Source organism: Salmo salar, chromosome 10 (genome assembly GCF_965601325.2).
Source record: "Salmo salar chromosome 10, fSalSal1, whole genome shotgun sequence".
In the NCBI taxonomy this organism is placed as follows: Eukaryota; Metazoa; Chordata; class Actinopteri; order Salmoniformes; family Salmonidae; genus Salmo; species Salmo salar.
Window position 1 is genome coordinate 111,596,798 of NC_138300.1, and position 25,309 is coordinate 111,622,106.

At 43.5% G+C, this 25,309-nt stretch overlaps 1 protein-coding gene across 1 annotated transcript; it reads left to right on the forward strand.

The window, feature by feature from the left end:
• Positions 1–2,857: 2,857 nt before the first annotated feature.
• On the forward strand, positions 2,858–25,309 carry rbl2 (retinoblastoma-like 2 (p130)). Its single transcript, XM_014125580.3, has 21 exons — positions 2,858–3,535; positions 4,356–4,486; positions 4,913–5,113; positions 6,126–6,190; positions 6,951–7,079; positions 11,270–11,430; positions 11,623–11,687; positions 11,771–11,912; positions 12,028–12,191; positions 14,777–14,990; positions 15,245–15,382; positions 15,549–15,713; positions 15,900–15,972; positions 20,776–21,027; positions 21,240–21,502; positions 21,732–21,908; positions 22,066–22,137; positions 22,339–22,435; positions 22,532–22,782; positions 22,923–23,096; positions 23,368–25,309. The coding sequence occupies exons 1-21, from the start codon at positions 3,401–3,403 to the stop codon at positions 23,533–23,535; spliced, it is 3,237 nt and encodes a 1,078-aa protein (XP_013981055.3). The 5' UTR covers positions 2,858–3,400; the 3' UTR covers positions 23,536–25,309.

Consider the following 25,309-nt stretch of genomic DNA (forward strand, 5'->3'; position numbering starts at 1 on the left):
CTCATACACTGTACAAAACATTAATAACACCTTCCTAATATTGACTTGCACCCCCTTCAGAACAGCCTCAATTCGTCGGGGCATGGACTACAAGGTGTCAAAACCATTCCACTGGGATGCTGGCCCAATTTGACTCCAATGCTTCCCACAGTTGTGTCTAGTTGGCTGAATGTCCTTTGGGTGTTGGACCATTCTTGATACACATGGGAAACTGTTGAGAGTGAAAAACCCAGCAGCGTTGCAGTTCTTGACTCAAACCGGTGCGCCTGGCACCTACTACCATACCCCGTTCAAAGGCACTTAAATATTTTGTCTTGCCCATTCACCCTCTGAATGGCACACAATTGTCTCAAGGCTTAAAAATCTTTCTTTAACCTGTCTCCTCCCCTTCATCTACAGTGATTTGAAGTGGATTTAACAAGTGGCATCAATAAGGAATCATAGCTTTCACCTGAATTCACCTGGTCAGTCAGGTCATGGAAAGAGTGTTCATAATGTTTTGTCCATTCAGTGTATATATATTCTGTTATTGTCCTTGATGGAACCCATGCCAGTGTAGAATTTTAGCTTCCAATTAGGTATCTAGAGAGAAACTGACAGGCTTGATGGAGCAGCTCTGAAATGTTTCCTCTATTGGGTCAGGTGTGTATACTTGGGGGGTCCGATGTGATTCAGTAAGCCATGCCTTGTTTCTACTGACAGTGATTCATGTGGACATAGAGAATAACAAGACCAGACGGGTGATTCTGAGGGGGGTACTACAGGAACGCAACACACAAATGGAAAGGTTAGGAAAAAATAGTGTTTTGTACATTACCTGTGCATGCATATAAAACATTAGACAAAGCTGAGATTTCCCTGGCAAGACTGAAAGTAACATTAGACAACATTACTGCCAGGTAGAAAATAACCTAAATCAATAGACCAGATAGTGATGAGCTATGTGTTTCTCTGTGGCGTTGCTCGTCATGGAAGACTGTTGTAGACTGAATTGGTCTAGAGATGACAGACTGTAGATCTGTGAATGTACAGACCGTTGCCTGACAACTGACCTGTTGTGATTGGTCCTGTCTGACCTCTGGTGCGTGGCCTACTTTAGGATCCCTAATATCCTGGAGCAACAGCAGGACCTGATTGAGACCAGCCTAAACAGTAAGTATTGTGTGTGTGTATAGAGTGTTGCAAACTAGGTGTTTATATCAACTTGTGCAACAGGAAGTAATCCCTCTCTTTTTCTGTGTGCGATTCTCTGTCTTCCCTCCTTTTCTTTTACTTCTTCTCCCTTTCCGCTCCTTCTCCCCCTCTTTGTCTGTCTGGGTGTGTAGTTGTCGATGTGCAGGACAGCAGTGTGGTGATGGGTAGTCTGTGTTTGTCTGTAGAGGGACTGGAGGCACTACAGTCTATCATAGAGGACCCAGACCATAACCACACTCCTCTCTCCTCACTGGAATCAGAGGCAGAGGGTTAAATCACACCACACATTTCACTAGTGCGAAAGACTGCACATCACTGTCTCCTGCATGCCACAAGACTGTGTTGGCTCACTGAGCTAAAGCCTAGGTATTAGCTAGCACAAGTCTTCTGGTCTCAGGCAAGGTTACTTATCTCATAAATGTGGATCACCAAATCACCACTGTAACACTATAAATACATTTTACTGCTGTTTACACATGCAATCATCAATTTGCTTATTTATTCTGGGAGCTACAAGAAGTAAAACCTGAAACGTAATGGCGGTAATTGGTTGCCCCAGATCTGATTTAGGGGATTCATACATATGCACAAACCACTTTTCCGTTATTTTATTTTTTTATGATAATTTTTTCCACTTCACCAATTTGGACTGTTTTGTGTATGTCAAATACATGAAATCCAAATAAAATCCATTTAAATTACAGGTTGTAATGCAACAAAATAGGAAAAACGCCAAGGGGGATGAATACTTTTGCAAGGCACTGTACCCCAAAAAACAACTTAAGTAATACTTTAAAATATTTTTACTTAAGTACTTTACAGCACTGGGTTTTCCTACTAATTATTTGCCTCCTTTTGAATGGTATTGTATTTCCAAGCCACTGTAATGCACTTTTGATTAAATATTCATCAGCGCTCATTGACGGTACATTGAGTAGAATGCTCAGTTGGGCATCTGTCCAAAACGAATGTTCAAAAACTATTGTGACGATACACGTAACCCATGAATTCCGTGCGTTATATGGAAATAATGTAGGCTCTAGAATGACCTTCAAGAAAATCAGAAACAAGTATTCAACGATGCCATGGTATAAGCTTTGTTACACCATATGAGAACTGTATCCAAACTCAGGTGCTCCCGAGTGGTGCAGCGGTCTAAGGCACTGCATCTCAGTGCTAGAGGCATCACTGCAGACCCTGGTTTGATTCCAGGCTGTATCACAACCAGCCGTGATTGGGAGTCCCATAGAGGTGGTGCACAATTGGCCCAGCATCGTCCGGGTTAGGGTTTGGCCAGGTAGGCCGTAATTGTAAATAAGAATTTGTTCTTAATTGACTTGCCTAGTTAAATAAAATACAAAATAAAAATGCTTGTCTCTTCCCAAGCCACTCATTGCATAGCAATCTAATCTAGTGGGACAGTCCTTTGTGCTGATAAACATTGTTATGTTTTTCAACAATGAGTTTCCTGACAAAATAACATGCCATGTAATAAAATTGGATGCAGTGTTGATGGAACAAAAGAACCTCAAAGGATTTTCACGTTTTACATTGTATAATTTCAATCTGCATATAGCCGCAAGTAGCCCAACCGGCCGCCTGATGGCACTATTACTGCAGATGACAAGCGCCGTAAAACGAATAACAGCGACATCTGGCGGCCTATTGGGCTAAGATGCAAGTTGTTGTTACATAGTTGTTACCAAGTTTCCTGCACAGCACTTGAACGTTGACTGGCAGGCACGTGGGTGGTGGACCCTATAGTGGCCAGAATGGGAACGTTTTCAAAACATCCATCCATCTAAAAAGGAAAGTATCAAAGTTATCAGATGTATTTTAGTATGTAGTGTCATACGTTGTTGATCGTCGAATGTTGAGTATAAACACCCGAACGCATTTTTTGTGGGCGGAAACCTCCTGTACGCTTGATGTTGCATTCACCAAACAACATACCATCCAAAATGTGACGTTGTACTGTACGCTAGCATTTGGCGTAGTCTTCAACGCACGGTAGTAGCTTTCACTCAAATGACTTTTAAATGGCTACACTGTACAGCACTGTATGTCGGTACTCAAAATGTACGAAGACTAACATTGTTTCCATGTACTTTGTAACAAACCGCGCTTGAGTCGACTCTGCTTTGCAACCTCAGTGTTATTTGTACCCGAATCTATTTGCCCCGACGTTTTTAAGCACACATTTGAAATGAACGAGGAAGACTTTTTGCAGAAAATAAGGCTGGGGTTTGAAGAACTCTGTCGAGCTTTGAATATGGACGTGGAGGCGAGCAACGAAGCATGGAGGAGTTACGAAAGCATAAGCAAAAAATACACATTAGAGGTATGCCTAATTATGTCTGTTGTATTGTAAATTATAATTGTTCCTATTTTGGCAACCGGTTTAGCGGTAGTTCACGTGCAGAGTAGTCTGCCTCGCCTCTACCTTATGTTGCACACATGTTAAGTCGTGACATTTTCTATTTAAAGACGCAGCTTCTAATATGTTTTGCAGATTTGCATAAATATATCATAAAACGGCATTATTGCTAATATTTTTCTATGGGAAGGGGAGGAGTTTTCCGGTGTTTGTCAGGTTTGGAGGCGGACCAATCTCAGGGTCTAGAATAGGACTAGGTTGGGACTAGGTTGCTTACTCATAACACTGAGTATGATCAAACTTTTAACATAATTCCGTTTTTAGACTATTATGATGTTGAAATGTTCTATAATATATTGTTATAATATAGTCCGCAACCTCTAAATTCAAATGACAGTGCATTTTACATTGGCCTAATTTAAAAATGTCCTTAGGGATATGCAGTGGTGTGCCTATTTCAAGTTTCAACGTTTTATTGTCACATGCACAGGATACAGCAGATGTACATACAGTGAAATGCTTAACTCTCGAGCACATTCGCTTCAATGCAGAATAAAGGTAATAATATAGCTCAAAATAAAAAAACACGTGAAATACGAGATAAGAAAAACATGAGAATGCAGTTATATACAGGTCAGTGAGAATTTGGTCAGGGAGAATTTGCAACATGGCAACTCTAGTCCCTGGCCCCATCAGCTCTGACTTACTAGTGAGAGATAACCCTGTGACAGAACAATCATTGAACATCTCTCACACTCTCGCTTACGCATACACACACACACAGGGCAGTGACCTACACTGGCTGGCCTGTGCCATCTATGTGGCCTGTAGAACACCAGTACCAACAGTGGGTAAGGGTACTGCAGAGGGAAACTACGTCTCCCTGACCCGAATACTACGCTGTTCAGAACAAAGGTACGTACGCCCATGCACTTATCTAAATGGTCCAGTTTGCCAAACACAGATTAAGCCAAATCCTGGACTAAACAGCGTGTTCAATGGAGATTACACACTGAACGTGCCTCTTTATTCAGGACTAGGCTTATTCTGTGTTCAGGAAACTGGCCCTAAATGTATCCCACATCATACAGTACACAATTTACTGTAGGACCTAAATCCTCATCCAAATTCATCATTGACTTTCATACGTCTATATGGTCTTAGATTCTTGTTCCAGCCTGGTTCTTTGTGCAATAAATTATGTAGTAATGTTTAAAAATGCTAAACAAATGACCACACATCAACTAATCCTTTCTATTTGTTGTAATATATAAATAAAAGAACAGTAAAATACAGTACTAATGGAATTACTCAAGCAGTTGCCCTGTTCTCTGATTCCAGCCTCATTGAGTTCTTCAACAAGATAAAGAAATGGCAGGATATGGCCAGTCTTCCTCAGGACTTCCGCCAGAGCACGGAGAAGCTGGAGAGAAATTTCACAGTTTCCGCTGTCATCTTCAAGAAATACGTCCCCATCTTCAAAGCCATATTTAAGGCGCCCTCGGATGAACCGCCCAGAGTCAACAGGAGCCGCAAACAGAGGTGAGTCAGTTGTTGATACTGTAGATAGATATGAACTTCTGATGCTTTACTATTTTATACTGTAGTTTGGCCACTCTTGAACAAAGCCAAGGGGTTTCTTTCCTGGTGCCAGCCTGATCGCGCGATATCTCTGATCAACGCGGTCAGTCTGCTTGACCAGGCTTAAGCATTCTGATTAAACTTATGTATGGACTTATTCTGATTAAACTCATGTATGGACTTATTCTGATTAAACTTATGTATGGACTTATTCTGATTTAACTCATGTATGGACTTATTCTGATTAAACTTATGTATGGACTTATTCTGATTAACTTATGTATGGACTTATTCTGATTAAACTTATGTATGGACTTATTCTGATTAAACTTATGTATGGACTTATTCTGATTAAACTTATGTATGGACTTATTCTGATTAAACTTATGTATGGACTTATTCTGATTAAACTTATGTATGGACTTATTCTGATTAAACTTATGTATGGACTTATTCTGATTAAACTTATGTATGGACTTATTCTGATTAAACTTATGTATGGACTTATTCTGATTAAACTTATGTATGGACTTATTCTGATTTAACTTATGTATGGACTTATTCTGATTAAACTTATGTATGGACTTATTCTGATTAAACTTATGTATGGACTTATTCTGATTAAACTTATGTATGGACTTATTCTGATTAAACTTATGTATGGACTTATTCTGATTAACTTATGTATGGACTTATTCTGATTAAACTTATGTATGGACTTATTCTGATTAACTTATGTATGGACTTATTCTGATTAACTTATGTATCGACTTATGCAGATTTAACTTATGAATGGACTTATTCTGATTAACTTATGTATGGACTTATTCTGATTAAATGTATGTATGGATTTATTCAGATTAAATGTATGTATGGACTTATTCTGATTAAACTTATGTATGGACTTATTCAGATTTAACTTATGTATGGACTTATTCTGATTAAACTTATGTATGGACTTATTCTGATTTAGACGCCATCCCTGCACCGTTACTGAAGTCTTCAACTTCTGCTGGATTCTGTTTGTCCATGCTAAAGGTGAGTACTTCTGTTTTGTTCATTGTAAAATACAGGAAAAGAGGGGAGGACAGAGGGAAAGGGCTAGGGCTCAGTGGGGTACTTTGAAGGAGAAAAGGCTGGTTTGATTGTATTTGAAGTGTTTGCTGCTTGGTTACAGTCAAAGTATAAGTCAGTGACAAGGGCTAGGTACTCTACACTGGGCATGCCAAAGCCTGCACTGACGTGTTGACATCAGCAGGAGACCAGGTGCCAAGGCAAGTACTGTAGATGTGTCCTTTTTATATCTCTTTAATCATTAATAATAACACACAAACACACACAGTCAGATCCTTCGGGGTGTATCCATTATCTTGGCAACATATTGCATTGGGGCAGGTCAGGACTTGCCTGTGTCACAGCCTGGATTTAGCACTGCCAGCAGGCACATGTGTTTATAATAGTTGGCAATACCACAGAGCAGCCTATTTAGCTTGGAACCCAGTGATTTCTACTTTCAGATAGATACATTTGCGGTGACATTTTGGATACGCAAATTGCAGTGAGCAAAATCAATGTTTGAGGCGACCAGCACTACTCTGCAGTCAATACAAGACCTCTATCCTTCAGATTAATTCTATTCAACAAGCTTTATTGGAATGACCAGATCATTGAGGGGGATTCCATTGTCCGTTGTGTCAAAGTGTATTTTGGTCTTTAGAAAAGCACAATAAAATCCTATGTATGATTATGTCTCCTACATTTCTCTGACATGTCGCTTCTCTCTCTCTCCCTCTGCCAGGAAACTTCCCTATGATCAGTGATGACCTGGTGAACTCATACCATCTCCTTCTGTGTGCTCTGGACCTGGTCTTCTCCAACGCCCTGCTCTGTAATACCAGGAAGGAGCTTCTCAACACCAACTTCAAAGGTGCACTCCCAGCCCACGCCTACATCCCCTCCATAGGCATACATCCCCTCCGGAGGCATACATCCCCTCCGTAGGACCTATATCCCCTCCGTAGGCCTATATCCCCTCCGTAGGCCTAAATCCCCTCCGTAGGCCTATATCCCATTCGTAGGCCCGCATCCCACCTCATAGGCCTGCATCCCCTCCGTAGGCCTATATCCCCTTCGTAGGCCCGCATCCCCCTCGTAGGCCCGCATCCCCCTTGTAGGCCCGCATCCCCCTCATAGGCCCGCATCCCCTCCGTAGGCCTATATCCCCTTCGTAGGCCCGCATCCCCCTCGTAGGCCCGCATCCCCCCTCGTAGGCCCGCATCCCCCTCATAGGCCTGCATCCCCTCCGTAGGCCTATATCCCCTCCGTAGTCCTATATCCCCTCCGTAGGCCTATATCCCCTCCATAGACTTATATCCCCTTTGTAGACCTATATCCCCTTTGTAGACCTATATCCCCTTCGTAGACCTATATCCCCTCCGTAGGCCTATATCCCCTTCGTAGTCCTATATCCCCTCCGTAGGCCTATATCCCCTTCATAGACCTATATCCCCTCCGTAGGCTTATATCCCCTCTGTAGGCTTATATCCCCTCTGTAGGCCTATATCCCCTCTGTAGGCCTATATCCCCTCTGTAGGCCTATATCCCCTCTGTAGGCCTATATCCCCTCCGTAGGTCTATATCCCCTTCGTAGGCCTATATCCCCTTCATAGGCCTATATCCCAACAATGCAGAGAGAATGTTTTTTGAAACAGTAGGAAAAAATTGAAGAAAATAGAGGAATAAATAAAAGATAATAACACAAGGAATAAATACACATTGTGTAACAACTTGGCTATATACACAGGGTACCAGTACTGAGTCGATGTGCAGGGGTACAAGGTAATTGAGGTAGATATGTACATACAGTTACGTTGCAGCCTTATTGTAACATTTTAGGATTTTTTTCCCCCCCATAATGACAAAGTAAAAACAGGTTTTTGGAAATGTTGGAAAATTCATGAAAAATTAAAAATGGAAATATGACATTTACATAAGTATTTGGAGAGTTTCTCCCATTCTTTGGAGATTCTCTCAAGCTCTGTCAGGTTGGATGGGGAGCGTCGCTGCACAGCTATTTTCAGGTCTCTCCAAAGATGTTTGATCGGGTTCAAGTCCGGGCTCTGGCTGCGCCACTCAAGGACATTCAGAGACTTGTCCCGAAGCCACTCCTGCGTTGTCTTGGCTGTGTGCTTAGGGTTGTTATCCTGTTGGAAGGGGAACCTTCGCCATAGCCTGAGGTACTGAGCGCTCTGGAGCAGGTTTTAATCAAGGATCTCTCTGTACTTTGCTTCGTTTATCTTTCCCTCGATCCTGACTAGTCTCCCAGTCCCTGCCACGGAAAAACCTCCCCACAGCATGATGCTGCCACCACCATGCTTTACCGTAGGGTTGGTGCCAGGTTTCCTCCAGATGTGACACTTGGCATTCAGGCCAAAGAGTTCAATCTTGGTTTCATCAGACCAGGGAATCTTGTTTCTCATGGTCTGATAGTCTTTAGGTGCCTTTAGGCAAACTCCAAGGGGGCTGTCCTGTGTCTTTTACTGAGGAGTGGCTTCCATCTGGCCACTCTACCATAAAGGCCTGATTGGTGGAGTGCTGCAGAGATGGTTGTCCTTCTGGAAGGTTCTCCCATCTCCACAGAGGAACTCAGGAGCTCTGTCAGATTGACCATCGGGTTCTTGGTCACCTCCCTGACCAAGGCCCATCTCCCCCGATTGCTCAGTTTGGCCGGGCGGCCAGCTCTAGGAAGAGTCTTGGTGGTTCCAAATTTCTTCTATTTAAAAATGATGGAGGCCACTGTGTTCTTGGGGACCTTCAATGCTGCAGACATTTTTTGGTGCACTTCCCCAGATCTGTGCCTCGACACAATCCTGTCACGGAGCTCTACAGACAATTCCTTCGACCTCATGGCTTGGTTTTTGCTCTGACATGCTCTGTAAACTGTGGGACCTTATATAGACAGGTGTGTGCCTTTCAAAATCATGTCCAATCAATTGAATTTACCGAAGGTGGACTCCAATCAAGTTGTAGAAACATCTCAAGGATGAGCAATGGAAACAGGATGCACCTGAGCTCAATTTCGAGTCTCATAGCAAAGGGTCTGAATACTTATGTAAATAAGGTATTTCAGTTAAAAAAATTTAATACATTTCTAAAAACATGTTTTCACTTTGTCATTATGGTGTATTGTGTGTAGATTGATGAGGATTTATTTTTATTGTTTTTCATTTTTTTGAATAAGGCTGTAACGTAACAAAATGTGGAAAAAGGGAAGGGGTCTGAATGCTTTCCGAATGCACTGAAGGTAGTAACTAGGCAACGGGATAGATAATAAACAGGAAATGCAGCATATGTGATGAGTCAAAAGTTAGTGCAAAACAGGATTAATGCAGATACTCCAGATACTCCATTGGTTAACTATTTAACTAACTATTTAGCAGTCTTATAGCTTGGGGGTAGAAGTTGTTCAGGGTCCTATTGGTTTTAGACTTGGTGAGTCCGTACTACTTGCCATGCAGTAGCAGAGAGAACAGTCTATGACTTGGGTGGCTGGAGTCTTTGACAATTTTTAGGGCCTTCCTCTGACACGCCTGGTGTAGAGGTCCTGGGTGGCAGGGAGCTCGGCCCCAGTGATGTACTGGGCCGTACACGCTAGAGGTCGACCGATTTATGATTTTTCAGCGCCGGTTTTCAGCGCCGATACCGATTATTGGAGAACCAAACAAAACGATACCGATTTAATCCGACGATTTTTATATACATATTTGTAATAATGACAATTACAACAATACTGAATGAACACTTTTATTATAACTTAATGTAATACATAAATACAATCTATTTAGTCTCAAATAAATAATGAAACATGTTCATGTTCAATAATGAAACATGTTCAATTTGGTTTAAATAATGAAAAATACAGTGTTGGAGAAGGAAGTACAAGTGCAATATGTGCCATGTTAAAAAGCATTTAAGTTCCTTGCTCAGAACATGAGAACATATGAAAGCTGGTGGTTCCTTTTAACATGATTCTTCAATATTCCCATTTAAGAAGTTTTAGGTTGTAGGTATTATAGGACTATTTCTCTATACCATTTGTATTTATATACCTTTGATTATTGGATGTTCATATAGGCACTATAGTACTGCCGGCCTAATCTCGGGAGTTAATAGGCTTGAAGTCATAAACAGCGCTGTGCTTTAAGCATTGCGAAGAGCTGCTGGCAAACACAGGAAAGTGCTGTTTGAATGAATGCTTACGAGCCTGCTGCTGCCAACCACCACTCAGTCAGACTGCTCTATCAAATATCAAATCATAGACTTAATTCTAATATAAAAACACAGAAATTCAACCTTTAGGTCATTAATATGGTCAAATCCGGAAACTCATTTCGAAAACAAAACGTTTATTCTTTCAGTGAAATATGGAACCGTTCCGTATTTTATCTAACGGGTGGCATCCCTAAGTCTAAATATTGCTGTTACATTGCACAACCTTCAATGTTATGTCATAATTATGTAAAATTCTGGCAAATTAATTACGGTCTTTGTTAGGAAGAAATGGTCTTCACACAGTTTGCAACGAGCCAGGCGGCCCAAACTGCTGCATATACCCTGACGCGAATGCGCTTTTGTTAAATCATCACCCGTTTGGTGAAGTAGGCTGTGATTCTATGATAAATTAACAGGCACTGCATTGATTATATGCAACGCAGGACAAGCTAGTTAAACTGGTAATATCATCAACCATGTGTAGTTAACTAGTGATTATGTTAAGATTGATTGTTTTTTATAAGATAAGTTTAATTCTAGCCAGCAACTTACCTTGGCTCCTTGCTGCACTCGCGTAACAGGTGGTCAGCCTGCCACGCAGTCTCCTCATGGATTGCAATGTAATAGGCCATAATCGGCATCCAAAAGTGCCGATTACCGATTGTTATGAAAACTTGAAATCGGCCCTAATTAATCGGCCATGCCGACCTCTAGTACACACTACCCTCCGTACGTAGAGTATGTTAAATCTGTATGGTACGTTTGTGTATACAAATATGCATAGTTACTGAAATACCTTATCACGCATCTAATGCAGGAAGCTATTATGTCTCCTCTGATCCACAGGCCTTCCTGAGGACTTCAGCAGTAAGGACTACAAGCCCACTGCAAGGCCTTACTGCTTCATAGAGCAGCTGTGTGAACTGCATGGTGGCCTGGTGCTGGAGGCCAAAGGGGTGAAGGAACACTTCTGGAAACCCTTCATCAATAGGCTCTTCCATAAGAAGGTTAGGCAAACACACACATGAGCCACACAGACACACATACACATGCACTCAAACACAAGCACAGGCACGTACACACACACACACACACACACACACACACACACACACACACACACACACACATACACACACACATGCCTCAGTCCTACTTGTATGCTCTGCCTCATCTTGGATATTCTGTGTCCTCAACAGATTCTCAAAGGGAAAGAAGAGAGCTTGACTGGCTTCTTAGATCCTACGAATTTTGGAGACAGTTTGTATGTGTCAATCCTATAAGACTATATTGATAGTCTTTTGAGTGACATTGCTCATATATTTGTGTATACATTTGTTTGTGTAGTGTGTCCATGGGCCGTGTGTATGAGGAGCATGTTCTGGCCACTGGAGGTCTGGATGATAGGATCTTTTTGGGAGAGGGGGCCAATGAAGACATTGGGGAGAACCAGGAGGCCTCAGCATACAGACTCTACAGCAGTCAGACTGTAAGACACACACACACACACACACACACACACATCCGTTACTTGTGTCTTTGAGTCTGAATTCAATCATATGTACAGTAATCCCTGTGTTATGTCTCCTGTGTGTGCCCTGTAGGCCTCAGTCCTGAAGGTGTCCACTCCCCTGACGGGTCGTAATTATGTCCAGGACAACAGTCTGTGTACGCCCGTCTCTACTGCCATGCAGAGTGTTGGTCGACTACACAGCCTGCTCACTGGACTGAAGCGCGGCCCCAGTCGGAGACTCACAGACTTACTGAGGTATTGCACACCATACAAATAATACATTTACAGAGTGGCTACGGATACGGAGTTTCTCTATCCCAATTTGCCCAGGCAAAAATGTAAGATATTTCTGCGCATGAGCAGGATTGTTTTTTACTTAGCCGAGTGCCCACTCCGCTGCCAATGTAGCTGCTGTGCTGAGTGCTCCCCTGCCTCTCCCCCCTCCTTCATCGACTTTGTCTGGTCGCTGGTGTAGCCTACAAACTTCATGTTGTACACAAAACTGTTCTCACTATTGCGTTCCCTGTCTCAGTAAGCAAAAGCGCCATTTCATGTTCCTTTTTCAGGAGGGGAGTAGGTTACATGCAGCTATTTACATGTTTTACACAAAATACATTATCAACATGTTCGTACAAACTTTGTTGTCAGTATTGCAAACATAAGCACGACACAAACAGGCAGTCTAGCGAGGTCATGATCTTCTTAGCTGCTGAGTTACATGCAGCTACAGTTGAAGTCGGAAGTTTAGGTTGGAGTCATTAAAACTCGTTTTTCAACCGCTCCACAAATTTCTTGTTAACAGACTATAGTTTTGGCAAGTCGGTTAGGACATCTACTTTGTGCATGACATAAGTCATTTTTCCAACAATTGTTTACAGACAGATTATTTCACTTATAATTCACTGTATCACAATTCCAGTGGGTCAGAAGTTTACATACACTAAGTTGACTGTGCCTTTAAACAGCTTGTAAAATTCCAGAAAATGATGTCATGGCTTTAGAAGCTTCTGGTAGGCTAATTGACATAATTTGAGTCAATTGGAGGTGTACCTGTGGATGTATGTAAAGGCCTACCTTCAAACTCAGTGCCTCTGCTTGACATCATGGAGAAATCAAAATAAATCATCCTTGACCTCAGAATTTTTTTTTGTAGACCTCCACAAGTCTGGTTCATCCTTGGGAGCAATTTCCAAACGCCTGAAGGTACCATGTTCATCTGTACAAACAATAGTACGCAAGTATAAACACCATGGGACCACGCAGCTGTCATACCACTCAGGAAGGAGATGCGTTCTGTCTCCTAGAGATGAACGTACTTTGGTGCGAAAAGTGCAAATCAATCCCAGAACAACAGCAAAGGACCTTGTGAAGATGCTGGAGGAAACAGGTATAAAATGATCTATATCCACAGTAAAACGAGTCCTATATCGACATAACCTGAAATGCGGCTCAGCAAGGAAGAAGCCACTCCTCCAAAACCGCCATAAAAAAGCCAGACTACGGTTTGCAACTGCACATGAGGACAAAGATCGTACTTTTTGGAGAAATGTCCTCTGGTCTGATGAAACAAAAATAGAACTGTTTGACCATCATTATGTTTGGAGGAAAAAGAGGGAGGCTTGCAAGCCGAAGAACACCATCCCAACCGCGAAGCACGGGGTTGGCAGCATCATGTTGTTGCGGTGCTTTGCTGCAGGAGGGATTGGTGCACTTCACAAAATACATGGCATCATGAAGAAGGAAAATGATGTGGATATATTGAAGCAACATATCAAGACATCAGTCAGGAAGTTAAAGCTTGGTCGCAAATGGGTCTTCCAAATGGACAATGACCCCAAGCATACTTCCAAAGTTGTGGCAAAATGTCTTAAGGACAACAAAGTCAAGGTATTGGAGTGGCCATCACAAAACCCTGACCTCAATCCTATAGAAAATCAGTGGGCAGAACTGAAAAAGTGTGTGCGAGCAAGGAGGCCTACAAGCCTGACTCAGTTACACCAGCTCTGTCAGGAGGAATGGGCCAAAATTCATCCAACTTATTGTGGGAAGCTTGTGGAAGGCTACCCAAAACATTTGACCTAAATTAAACAATTTAAAGGCAATGCTACCAAATACTAATTGAGTGTATGTAAACTTCTGACCCACTGGGAATGGATGAAAGAAATAAAAGCTGAAATAAATCATTCTCTCTATTATTATTCTGACATTTCACATTCTTAAAATAAAGTGGTGATCCTAACTGACCTAAGACAGTGAATTTTTACTAGGATTAAATGTCAGGAATTGTGAAAAACTGAGTTTAAATGTATTTGGCTAAGGTGTATGTAAACTTCCGACTTCAACTGTATATCTGCATATATGGCTTGTGGCATAGCTATGGCACCGGGCGATGCTAAACGAACTCGCCCATGTTTACCAGTCCAGATACACGCTCGGCTGCTTAGAACGTTCGGCTGCCCAGAGGTGGAACACAGCAAGACACAGACATGCAGTCTAAACAGCGATTGAATGTTCTCTTTTCATCATCATTGCAAACATTGGCTTAGCTGTGCAGGAGGCAGACAGGCAGTCAAGTAGTGTTGTTTTTTCAGGAACTACGATATAACGGCAGGGGTGTTGTAACAGCAGGGGTGTTGTAACAGCAGGGGTGTTGTAACAGCAGGGGTGTTGTAACAGCAGGGGTGTTGTAACAGCAGTGGTGTTGTAACAGCAGGGGTGTTGTAACAGCAGGGGTGTTGTAACAGCAGGGGTGTTGTAACAGCAGGGGTGTTGTAACAGCAGTGGTGTTGTAACAGCAGTGGTGTAGTAAGGGTACATTCATCTGTGTTATCTTGTGTCAGGGCGTGTGCCAGAGACCCCAGTGAGGTCATCTCCACTATGCTGAAGGACATGTGTCAGCTCTTCTGCCAGCACTATGAGGGCAATGGGGAAGAGAACACAGGACTGGGGAAAGACATCGTAGTGTACTTCCGCCTGGCGGAGGCGCTCTACTATAAAACCCTGGAGGCCGTCATTGACCAGGAGAAGAAGAGACTGGGCAACTTGGATCTCTCTGTGAGTCTCACCTGCCCTGCTAGCTTAGCTCAGTTTGCTGTAACTAACTAGAAATTTCACAGAACTTTCCCATTGACGTCAAAGCATGATTTATGGAAAGGTCCAAGTTACACTCTTGTATTTTTGGTTCACAGATGTGTTTAAATTGATCCATATTTTGAGATATTGCATGTTATGACACCTTTGACACTGTTGTCCCTGCCAGTCTTGCTTGTAAAATATGATCAACCCTGTGTTCTGGTGTCTGTCCGTAGGGTATTCTGGAGCAGGATGTGTTCCAGCGCTCTCTGCTGGCCTGCTGTCTGGAGATTGTCATCTTCTCCTACCGACCCCCAGGGGACTTCCCACGAATCATACACATTTTCCAGCTCCCTGCATACCACTTTTATAAGGCACATGCTTGTACTTAAATCTGTATTATGTATTTGTACTGTGTTATGTGTTGACTGTTGTATCCACGAGTAATTGATTAGACTGTATGTAACCCCTGTCTGAGTGCTTCCATGTGTTTATGGATATATGTGTGCATGCATATCATATCTGTGTAATGTATCTCAGGTGATCGAGGTGCTGGTGCGGGTGGAGCAGGGTCTGTTCAGGAAGGTGGTGAAGCATCTGAACCAGGTGGAGGAGCAGGTTCTGGAGAGCCTGGCCTGGAGGGGGGGATCCCCGCTGTGGGACAGCGTCAGGGGGACCAAGAACCAACCGCCATCATGCCAGGAGGTAGGACATCCACAGCACCCCTCCCAATCCTCATCACATTAACAGACAGGAAAATGATGCCAAGTCTCACTTCTCACCCACATGCTGAATCATGTGAACCCAAAGGAGTACTGAATTCAATGTCTTGAAAAAGATGGACTGGACTGAAATTAGTACAAAATAATCATTTTTGTCATTGATGTTCAGGTGATGCCACCACAGCATCTGGAGGATGGGGACGGAGCCGCCCCTCTCAACCCCAACAACCATGGTGGGAAAGGTTAGTCAGGTAGCTTTTTATTCAGAAAGTCAGTTTGTCATTTAGCTCAAAATCAAATCAAATTCTATTGGTCACATACACATGGTTAGCAAATGTTAACCTGTTGAGGACAGACGCTCCGCTAGCGGAACCCCGTTCCGCCTGCGGAACCCCTAGCCAACAGCCAATGGCATCGCACGGCGCGAAATACAAAACCAACTAAAATACCACAATTCAATTTTCTCAAACAATCAACTATTTTACACCATTTTAAAGATAAGACTCTCGTTAATCTAACGACATTGTCCGATTTCAAAAAGGCTTTACAGCGAAAGCAAAACATTAGATTATGTTAGGAGAGTACCCTGCCAAAAATAATCACACAGCCATTTTCCAAGCAAGCATATATGTCACATAAACCCAAACCACAGCTAAATGCAGCACTAACCTTTGATGATCTTCATCAGATGACACTCCTAGGACATTATGTTATACAATACATGCATGTTTTGTTCAATCAAGTTCATATTTATATAAAAAAAAACAGCTTTTTACATTAGCATGTGATGTTCAGAACTAGCATACCCACCGAAAACTTCCGGTGAATTTACTAAATTACTCACGATAAACGTTCACAAAAAACATAACAATTATTTTAAGAATTATAGATACAGAACTCCTTTATGCAATCGCGGTGTCCGATTTAAAAATAGCTTTTCGGTGAAAGCACATTTTGCAATATTCTGAGTAGATAGCCCGGCCATCACAGGCTAGCTATTTTGACACCCACCAAGTTTGGTACTCACCAAACTCAGATTTACTATAAGAAAAATTGGATTACCTTTGCTGTTCTTCATCAGAATGCACTCCCAGGACTTCTACTTAAACAACAAATGTTGGTTTGGTTCCAAATAATCCATAGTTATATCCAAATAGCGGCGTTTTGTTCGTGCGTTCAAGACACTATCCGAAGGGTAACGAAGGGTGACGCGCCCGGCGCGTTTCGTGACAGAAAATGTCAAAATATTCCATTACCGTACTTCGAAGCATGTCAAACGCTGTTTAAAATCTATTTTTATGCGATTTAAAATAGCGATAATATTCCGACCGGGAGAAGTTGTTTTCGTTCAAAGACTCAAAGAAGAAAATGGACTCTTCACGTGCACCCGTCTCATTGTTCTCAGATCGACCACTTACCAAATGCGCTACTGTTTTTCAGCCAGTAACTGCAGAGTCATCATTCAACGTTCTGGCGCCTTCTGAGAGCCTATGGGAGCCTTAGAAAGTGTCACGTTACAGCAGAGATCCTTTGTTTTGGATAGAGATGACAAAGAAGGCCAAGAAATGGACAGAGAGGGCGCTTCCTGTTTGGAATCTTCTCAGGTTTTGGCCTGCCATATGAGTTCTGTTATACTCACAGACACCATTCAAACAGTTTTAGAACCTTTAGGGTGTTTTCTATCCAAATCAAACAATTATATGCATATTCTAGTTACTGGGCAGGAGTAGTAGCCAGATTAAATCGGGTACGTTTTTTATCCGGCCGTGCAAATACCGCCCCCTATCCCCAACAGGTTAAGTTCCTCGGCGTACACATCATGAACAAACTGAAATGGTCCACCCACACAGACAGCATGGTGAAGAAGACGCAACAGCGCCTCTTCAACCTCAGGAGGCAGAAGAAATTTGGCTTGTCACCTAATTGAGAGCATCCTGTCGGGCTGTATCACAGCCTGGTACGGCAACCGCACGGCCTTCAACCACAAGGCTCTCAAGAGGGTGGTGCGGTCTGCACAACACATCAACGGAGGCAAACTACCTGCCCTCCATGACACAGACACCACCCGATGTCACAGGAAGGACAAAAAGATAATCAAGGACATCAACCACCTGAGGCACTGCCTGTTCACCCCGCTTCCATCCAGAAGGCGAGGTCAGTACAGGTGCATCAAAGCTGGGACCGAGAGAATGAAAAACAGCTTCTATCTCAAGGCCATCAGACTGCTAAACAGCAATCACTAACTCACAGGCTGCTGCCTACATTGAGACCCAATCACTGGCCACTTTAATAAATGCATCACTAGTCACTTTAAACAATGGCACTTAAATAATGCCACTTTAATAATGTTTACATATCTTGCATTACTCATATCACATGTATATACTGTATATAATACCATCTATTGCACCTTGCCTTTGCTGCTTGGCTATTGCTCATCCATATATTTATAAACTCAGCAAAAAAAGAAACGTCCCTTTTTCAGGACCCTGTCTTTCAAAGATAATTCGTAAGAATCAAAATAACTTCACAGATCTTCATTGTAAAGGGTTTAAACACTGTTTCCCATGCTTGTTCAATGAACCATAAACAATTAATGAACATGCACCTGTGGAACGGTCGTTAAGACACTAACAGCTTACGTAGGCAATTACGGTCACAGTTATGAAAACATAGTAGAAAGGCCTCTTTGAGTTGGAGGCGTGCATGGCCACGCAGTCATGGTCGAACAGGGAGTACAGGAGGGGGCTGATCACGCACTCTTGTGGGTCCCCAGTGTTGAGGGTCAGCGAAGTGGAGATGATGTTCCCTACCTTCACCACCTGGGGTGGCCCGTCAGATTGTCCAGGACCCAATTGCACAGGGTAGGGTTGAGTCCCAGGGCCTCCAGCTTGATGATGAGCTTGGAGGGTACTGGGCTGTAGTCAATGAACAGCATTCTTACAAAGGTATTCCTCTTGTCCAGATGGGATAGGGCAGTGTGCATTGTAATGGCGATTGCATTGTCTCTGGACGTGTTGGGGCGGTATGCAAACTGAAGTGGGTCTAGGGTGGCCGGTAAGGTGGAGGTGATATGATCCTTGACTAGTCTCTCAAAGCACTTCATGATGACAGAAGTGATTGCTACGGGGAGGTAGTCATTTAGTTCAGTTATCAAGGCCTTCTAGGGGACAGAAACAATGGTGGCCATCTTGAAGCATGTGGGGACATCAGACTGGGATAGGGAGCTATTGAATATGTCTGTAAACACACCAGCCAGCTGGTCTGCGTGTGCTCTAAGGACGCGACTAGGGATGCCGTCTGGGCCAGCAGCCTTGCGAGGGTTAACACATTTAAAAGTTTTACTCACGTCGGCCACAGAAAAAGAGGGGGGGGTGCAGTCCTTGTGAGTGGGCCGCGACGATGGCACTGTATTATCCTCAAAGCGGGCAAAGATAGTGTTTAGTTTGTCTGGAAGCGTGGCTGGTTTTCTTTTTGTAGTCCGTGATTTCCTGTAGACCCTGCCACATATGTCTTGTGTCTGAGCCGTTGAATTGCGACTCCACTTTGTCTATAAACTGACATTTTGCCTGTTTGATTGCCTTGTGGAGGGAATAACTACACTGTTTATATTCAGTCATATTCCCAGACCTCTTTCCATGGTTAAATGAGGTGGTTTGCGCTTTCAGATTTGCGCGAATGCCACCATCCATCCACAGTTTCTGGTTAGTGTAGGTTCTAATAGTCACAGTGGGTACAACATCTCCAATGTACTTCTTTATAAACTCACTCACCGAGTCAGCGTATAGATCGATGTTGTTCTCTGAGGCTGACCGGAACATATCCCAGTACGCGTAATCAAAACAATCTTGAAGCGTAGATTCCGATTGGTCAGACCAGCTATGAATGGTTCTAGTCACTGGTACATCCTGTTTGAGTTTCTGCCTGTAAAATGGTAGGAGCAAGATGACGTCGTGGTGGGATTTGCCGAAGGGAGGGCGGGGGAGGGCTTTGTATGCATTGCGGAAGTTAGAGTAGCAGTGATCGAGTGTATTACACCCGCGCGTAGTGCAATCAATATGCTGATAGAATTTAGGTAGCCTTGTTCTCAAATTTGCTTTGTTAAAATCCCCAGCTACAATAAATGCAGCTTCAGGATATACGGTTACCAGTTTACATAGAGTCCAGTGAAGTTCCTTGAGGGCCGTCATGGTGTCTGCTTGGGGGGAATGTACACAGCTGTGACGATAATTTACAATAATTCCCTTGGGAGATAAATGGCTAGCATTTGATTGTAAGGAATTCTAGGTCTGGTGAGCAGAAGGACTTGAGTTCCTGTATGTTGTTAGAATTACACCATGAGTCGTTAATCATGAAGCATACACCCCCGCCCTTCCTCTTCCCAGAGAGGAGTTTACCTCTGTCTGCGTGATGCATGGAGAAGCCCGGTGGCTGAACCGATTCCGACAACATATCCCGAGAGAGCCATGTTTCCGTGAAACAGAGAATGTTACAATCTCTGATGTCTCTCTGTAAGGCAACCTTTGCTCGAATTTCATCTACCTTGTTGTCAAGAGACTGGACATTAGCGAGTAGTATACTCGGGAGCGGTGGGCGATGTGCACGTCTACGGAGCCAGACCAGGAGGCCACTCCGTCTGCCCCTTCTGCAGTGCCGTTGTTTTGGGTCGGCTTCTGGGATTAGGTCCATTGTCCTGGGTGGTGGTCCAATCAGAGGATCCGCTTTGGGATAGTCGTATTCCTGGTCATAATGTTGGTCAGTTGACGTCGCTCTTATATCCAATAGTTCTTCCCGGCTGTATGTAATTAGACTTCCTGGGATAACATTGTAAGAAATAATACATAAAAAAACAAAATACTGCATAGTTTCCTAAGGACTCGAAGCGAGGCGACCATCTCTGTCGACGCCATCTTGCTGCTATTCCCAGCCATCAGTCATCCAGTCAGGCAGTCAATTTGTCAGTCTGTTGTGTAATAAATTAAAATAGTCAGTCAGTCAATGGGTTACAGTCAGTTGGTTACTCAGTCAAGTTCCTCTCCCCCCAGGTGTGTCCACCTCCACCACCACCATGTTGGACCGCTACAGCTGCTCCACCATGGGCTCGGCCAGGAGACGGCTGTTTGTGGACGCGTCCTGCGACGCCCCCTCGGACCCCTCCACCACCACCCCTACTACCAACCTCAGGACCTCCCAGGCCATCGTCACCACTACCATCCCTGCTGGACAGACTGTGGTCACCATGGCAACGGCCACAGTTACCGCTAACAACGGACAGACGGTCACCATACCTGTGCAAGGTGACATTTGCAGATTAATTACTGTACAGTATGTCATTATGTTTTTTTGTACACCTTATGCCCCTACTGCCAAATTACTGTATGACTCCTATATGCATTATATAGGGGGGTTTCTGACTCCAATGCAGCATGCAGGTTGCAACACTATGATGAATCCTATACAATTATTACATATTATAAATGAGCAATATCATGCCCTCTGACCTTTTTAGGAATAGCCAATGAGAACGGAGGCATCACCTTCATCCCTGTCCAGGTCAGTGTGACGGGACAAGGCACGGCCACGCTCCAGCCCCTGTCTGCCCAGTCCCTGACTGGCACTTTGACCAGCCAACCACAGACCACCACCACGCTGAACAGTCCCACTCTCCAGGGCAGCCACGCCGCCGGCAAGCCAATCAAGAAGCCGGCCGCCCAGGGCCCGTCCAATAACGGGCCTCAGAAAAAGAGTTCCCTCTCGCTGTTCTTCCGCAAGGTAAGGGAACACAAACACCATCTTCATCTGGCACGGAATTTAAAGGGATACTTCAGGCATGTTACAAATCTAACTCATCTTTTGGATATGGAGAAAGTCGTTTGGATCCGTCCTAGTAGTCTGTTTCTGCCCTAGCTTTAAGAACCCTACAACTATAGCGCTTCATACCATAAATTATAGATTTTTTGCTTGAGTTTAAAGACTTAAAGCCGCTGTGCTGTGCCAACAGGTGTACCACCTGGCCAGTGTGCGTCTCAGAGACATGTGTGCCAAGCTGGACATCTCTAGTGAGCTGCGGAGGAAGATCTGGACGTGTTTCGAGTACTCTCTGGTGCACTACACAGAGCTCATGATGGACCGACACCTAGATCAGCTCCTCATGTGTGCTGTGTACGTCATGACCAAGGTAGGTTAGAGTGTGTGTGTGGGATGTTTGTGTGGAGCGGGGCTTATGGGTGTGCGTGTGCATAAGGTACTGTAGCATGCAGTTTATGTGTAGCATGCAGATTGTTTGTGTGTCCTCTTCCTAAAGACTTGTATTTGTGTTTCCTACCGTTGTTAAGGTGACCAAAGAGGACAAGTCCTTCCAGAACATCATGAAGTGTTACCGCTCTCAGCCCCAGGCCAGCAGCAGCGTGAGTAATGTAGTAGGGCCTTATGGCTAGGGTCAGGAGATGTTCCTGACCTGACCAGTAATAACTCCAGGCCCTAGTTTGAGCCTATTGCACTGTGGCAGCGTCATTGTTTTTCCCTTGTAGACACTGGAGTATTGTCAGTTGGAAGGAATAGTGGCAAAGCTATCATTGGACCACCAGCTGTCTGATTTTGTTTACCAGGTCTACAGGAGTGTGTTGATCTCAGGGAGGAAGAGACGTCACTCAGGAAGCAGTGAGGGAAATGGACAGAGCTCTCCTACAGAGACCAGCCATGAGGGTAGGAACACAAGCACACACACACACACACAACACACACACACACACACACACACAAACGCTATTTTCCATCTCCCTTTCTCTCTACACCCCTTAGGATGTGGAGACAGCAGCCCCGTACCCATGCGTTCCACCAGCACCCCATCCACCCCCACCCTGGCCCCCTCCACCTTCCTCTCCCCGTCCTCATCCCTCCCTCCCTCCCAGCAGCAGGATGATGAAGGGGGAGTGGTGGTGGGGGGGGAGCAGGAGGAGCGAGGAGACCTTATCCACTTCTACAACCAGGTCTACATCAAACAGATGAGCCACTTTGCCCTGCGCTACTCGCCCAGCTCATCCTCTGCAGGGGTGAGAGAGAGAGAGCGAGAGAGAGAGAGAAAAGAAGGAAGTTATGTTTACAAACTAGCCTCTATTCTGCAAACCTTTCACTTTTTGCATTGTCTTTTGTTTTGAAAACGAACTCTGCTGCGTGTGTTTATCCTTGACAGCTAGAGTCTCCTCCCCTGTGCCTGTACCCCTCCCTGAGGACCAGCTCCCCTCGCAGGGTCCTCCTGTCCCACAACCACTCCATCTATATCTCCCCCCATAAGGCTAGTGACAGCCTCCCCACCGCTACCGCACAGGACAAGATATTGTACTACATCTGCAGCGGCCCAGCCAACGTGAGTCACAAGTACACACACATACATTACTCATGCACACAAAGCCTGACAGTGGCTACTTGATTAGTTAAATCAGGTGTGTTAATGCTGGGGTAGAACAAAAGCCTACACACCCTATAGTGGAGCTTCAGGACCAGGTTTTGATGGCATCTCGTACTAGTGTCCTTAATCTAAAAACCCTAACTGTTTCTGGAACCTTACCTGACCTGTGATGATGATGATGATGAACCTCCCTAACCTGTGTCTATGACCTCTATCTCTTAATGTGCAGCGCCTGGCGGAGATCAACAGTATGATCCGCACCGGGGAGACGCCCACCAAGAAGCGCAGCATGCAACTGGAAGAGGAGCCATCCCCCAAGAGGTTGTGTCCGGACAACCAGACAGCCCTCGTCCGCAGGCTACAAGACGTGGCCAATGATCGTAGCTCCTCCCACTAAGGTTGAACACACCCTCTTCAGAACACACCACTGGCTGAAGTCGGTAGTCACCATACTAGACTGCCATGTTAGAAAAAAATAAACGGGCAACATCATCAATATCAAAATTGATGAGGATACATGTGTATTCCATAAAGGATAAGATCTTCTAGTCTAAGGTTAGTATGATGGTTTAAGTTCAGAGTTAGCCTAGTGGTTGGTAGTTAAACATCAGATTTTAGGTTACTTCCATCTATTCTAGCATGGCCAGATTGTGAGTCCCTTAACACCATATTTTTCTATATACACCGAGTGCACAGAATATTAGGAACACCTTCCTAATGTTGAGTTGCACCCCCCATTTTGCCCTCAAAACAGTCTCAATTCGTTGGGGCATGGACTACAAGGTGTCGAAAGCATTCCAAAGGGATGCTGGCCGATGTTGCCTCCAATGCTTCCCACACTTGTGTCAAGTTGGCTGGATGTCCTTTGGATGGTGGACCATTCTTGATACAAGAAAAATCCCGGCAGCGTTGCAGTTCTTGACACACTCAAACTGGTGCGCCTGGTATCTACTACCATAACCCGTTCAAAGGCACTTAAATACACAATCCACATCTCAATTGTCTCAATGCTTAAAAATCCTTCTTTAACCTGTCTCCTCCTCTTCATCTACACTGATTGAAGTGGATTTAACATCAATAAAGGATCATAGCTTTCATCTGGATTCCCCTGGTCAGTCTATGTCATGGAAAGAGCAGGTGTTCTTAATGTTTTGTACACTGTGTATGTCCAGAGTCAAATGAATGTATTTTGTCTAGAATACACAGCAATTACAGAATGGACTGCCATTGTTGTGGAGCTTTGCAAGTTTGCATATATGGTGGAGTATAATTCAAAATCACATGCATTTTGAAGTGTATTCTATCAGTGTTACTAACTTGCTCATGCCCACAATTTAGCTGTTCGATATACTATGAAGGAATTCCTTTCAGTGTTTTGATATTCTTCTTGAGACAAAATCCATCATTACACTCATATTCAGTATGTATTTAGGATTTCATATCTCAGAAGTTTATAAGATTCGTTTTTTAATGAGTTGCGTCAGAAGAGAAGAAAGCACTTAACAATGACCAACCATGTTCTTAAAATATTTTGTACATTGTTTGGCCTTGAGTACATGCAAGCATTTCAAATAAGTATTTTTAAAGCTTTTGTAACACCAGAGAACATTACATGGTGTTGTCAACTCTGACGGCTTTCTTTTCCAAAGTCTTTGAGCTTAATTTTATGTTGTTGTTTTGTGCATCATTTTTTTAACTAGGCAGGTCAGTTAAGGACAAATTCTTATTTACAATGACAGCCTAGAAAAAGTGGGTTAACTGCCTTGTTCAGAGGCAGAACAACAGATTTTTACTTTGTCAGCTCAGGGATTCAGTCTTGCAACCTTTTGGTTACTAGTCCAACACTCTAACCACTAGGCTACCTGCCGCCATAACATATTTATGCTATTTTTCTAACTTTAGATATGTTAGCAAGAAACGGTAACTTTCCATTTTAGCAATGACGATACTTAATAGTAGAATCACTGACAACAATATTTATTTTCTCTCTCATGTAGCTTCCATTAATTATAAGGTAATACTTTTAGTATCCAATACATTTTATAATTGTGTTGTTAGTCACAATGGCATGTTATCGTTTTGTTGATCAGCAACTTAAAAGTCATGGCAAATGTCTTTGTCTGAACATTGTTGTAAAATAAATAAAAAATAAAGCATATTATTTTATCGTA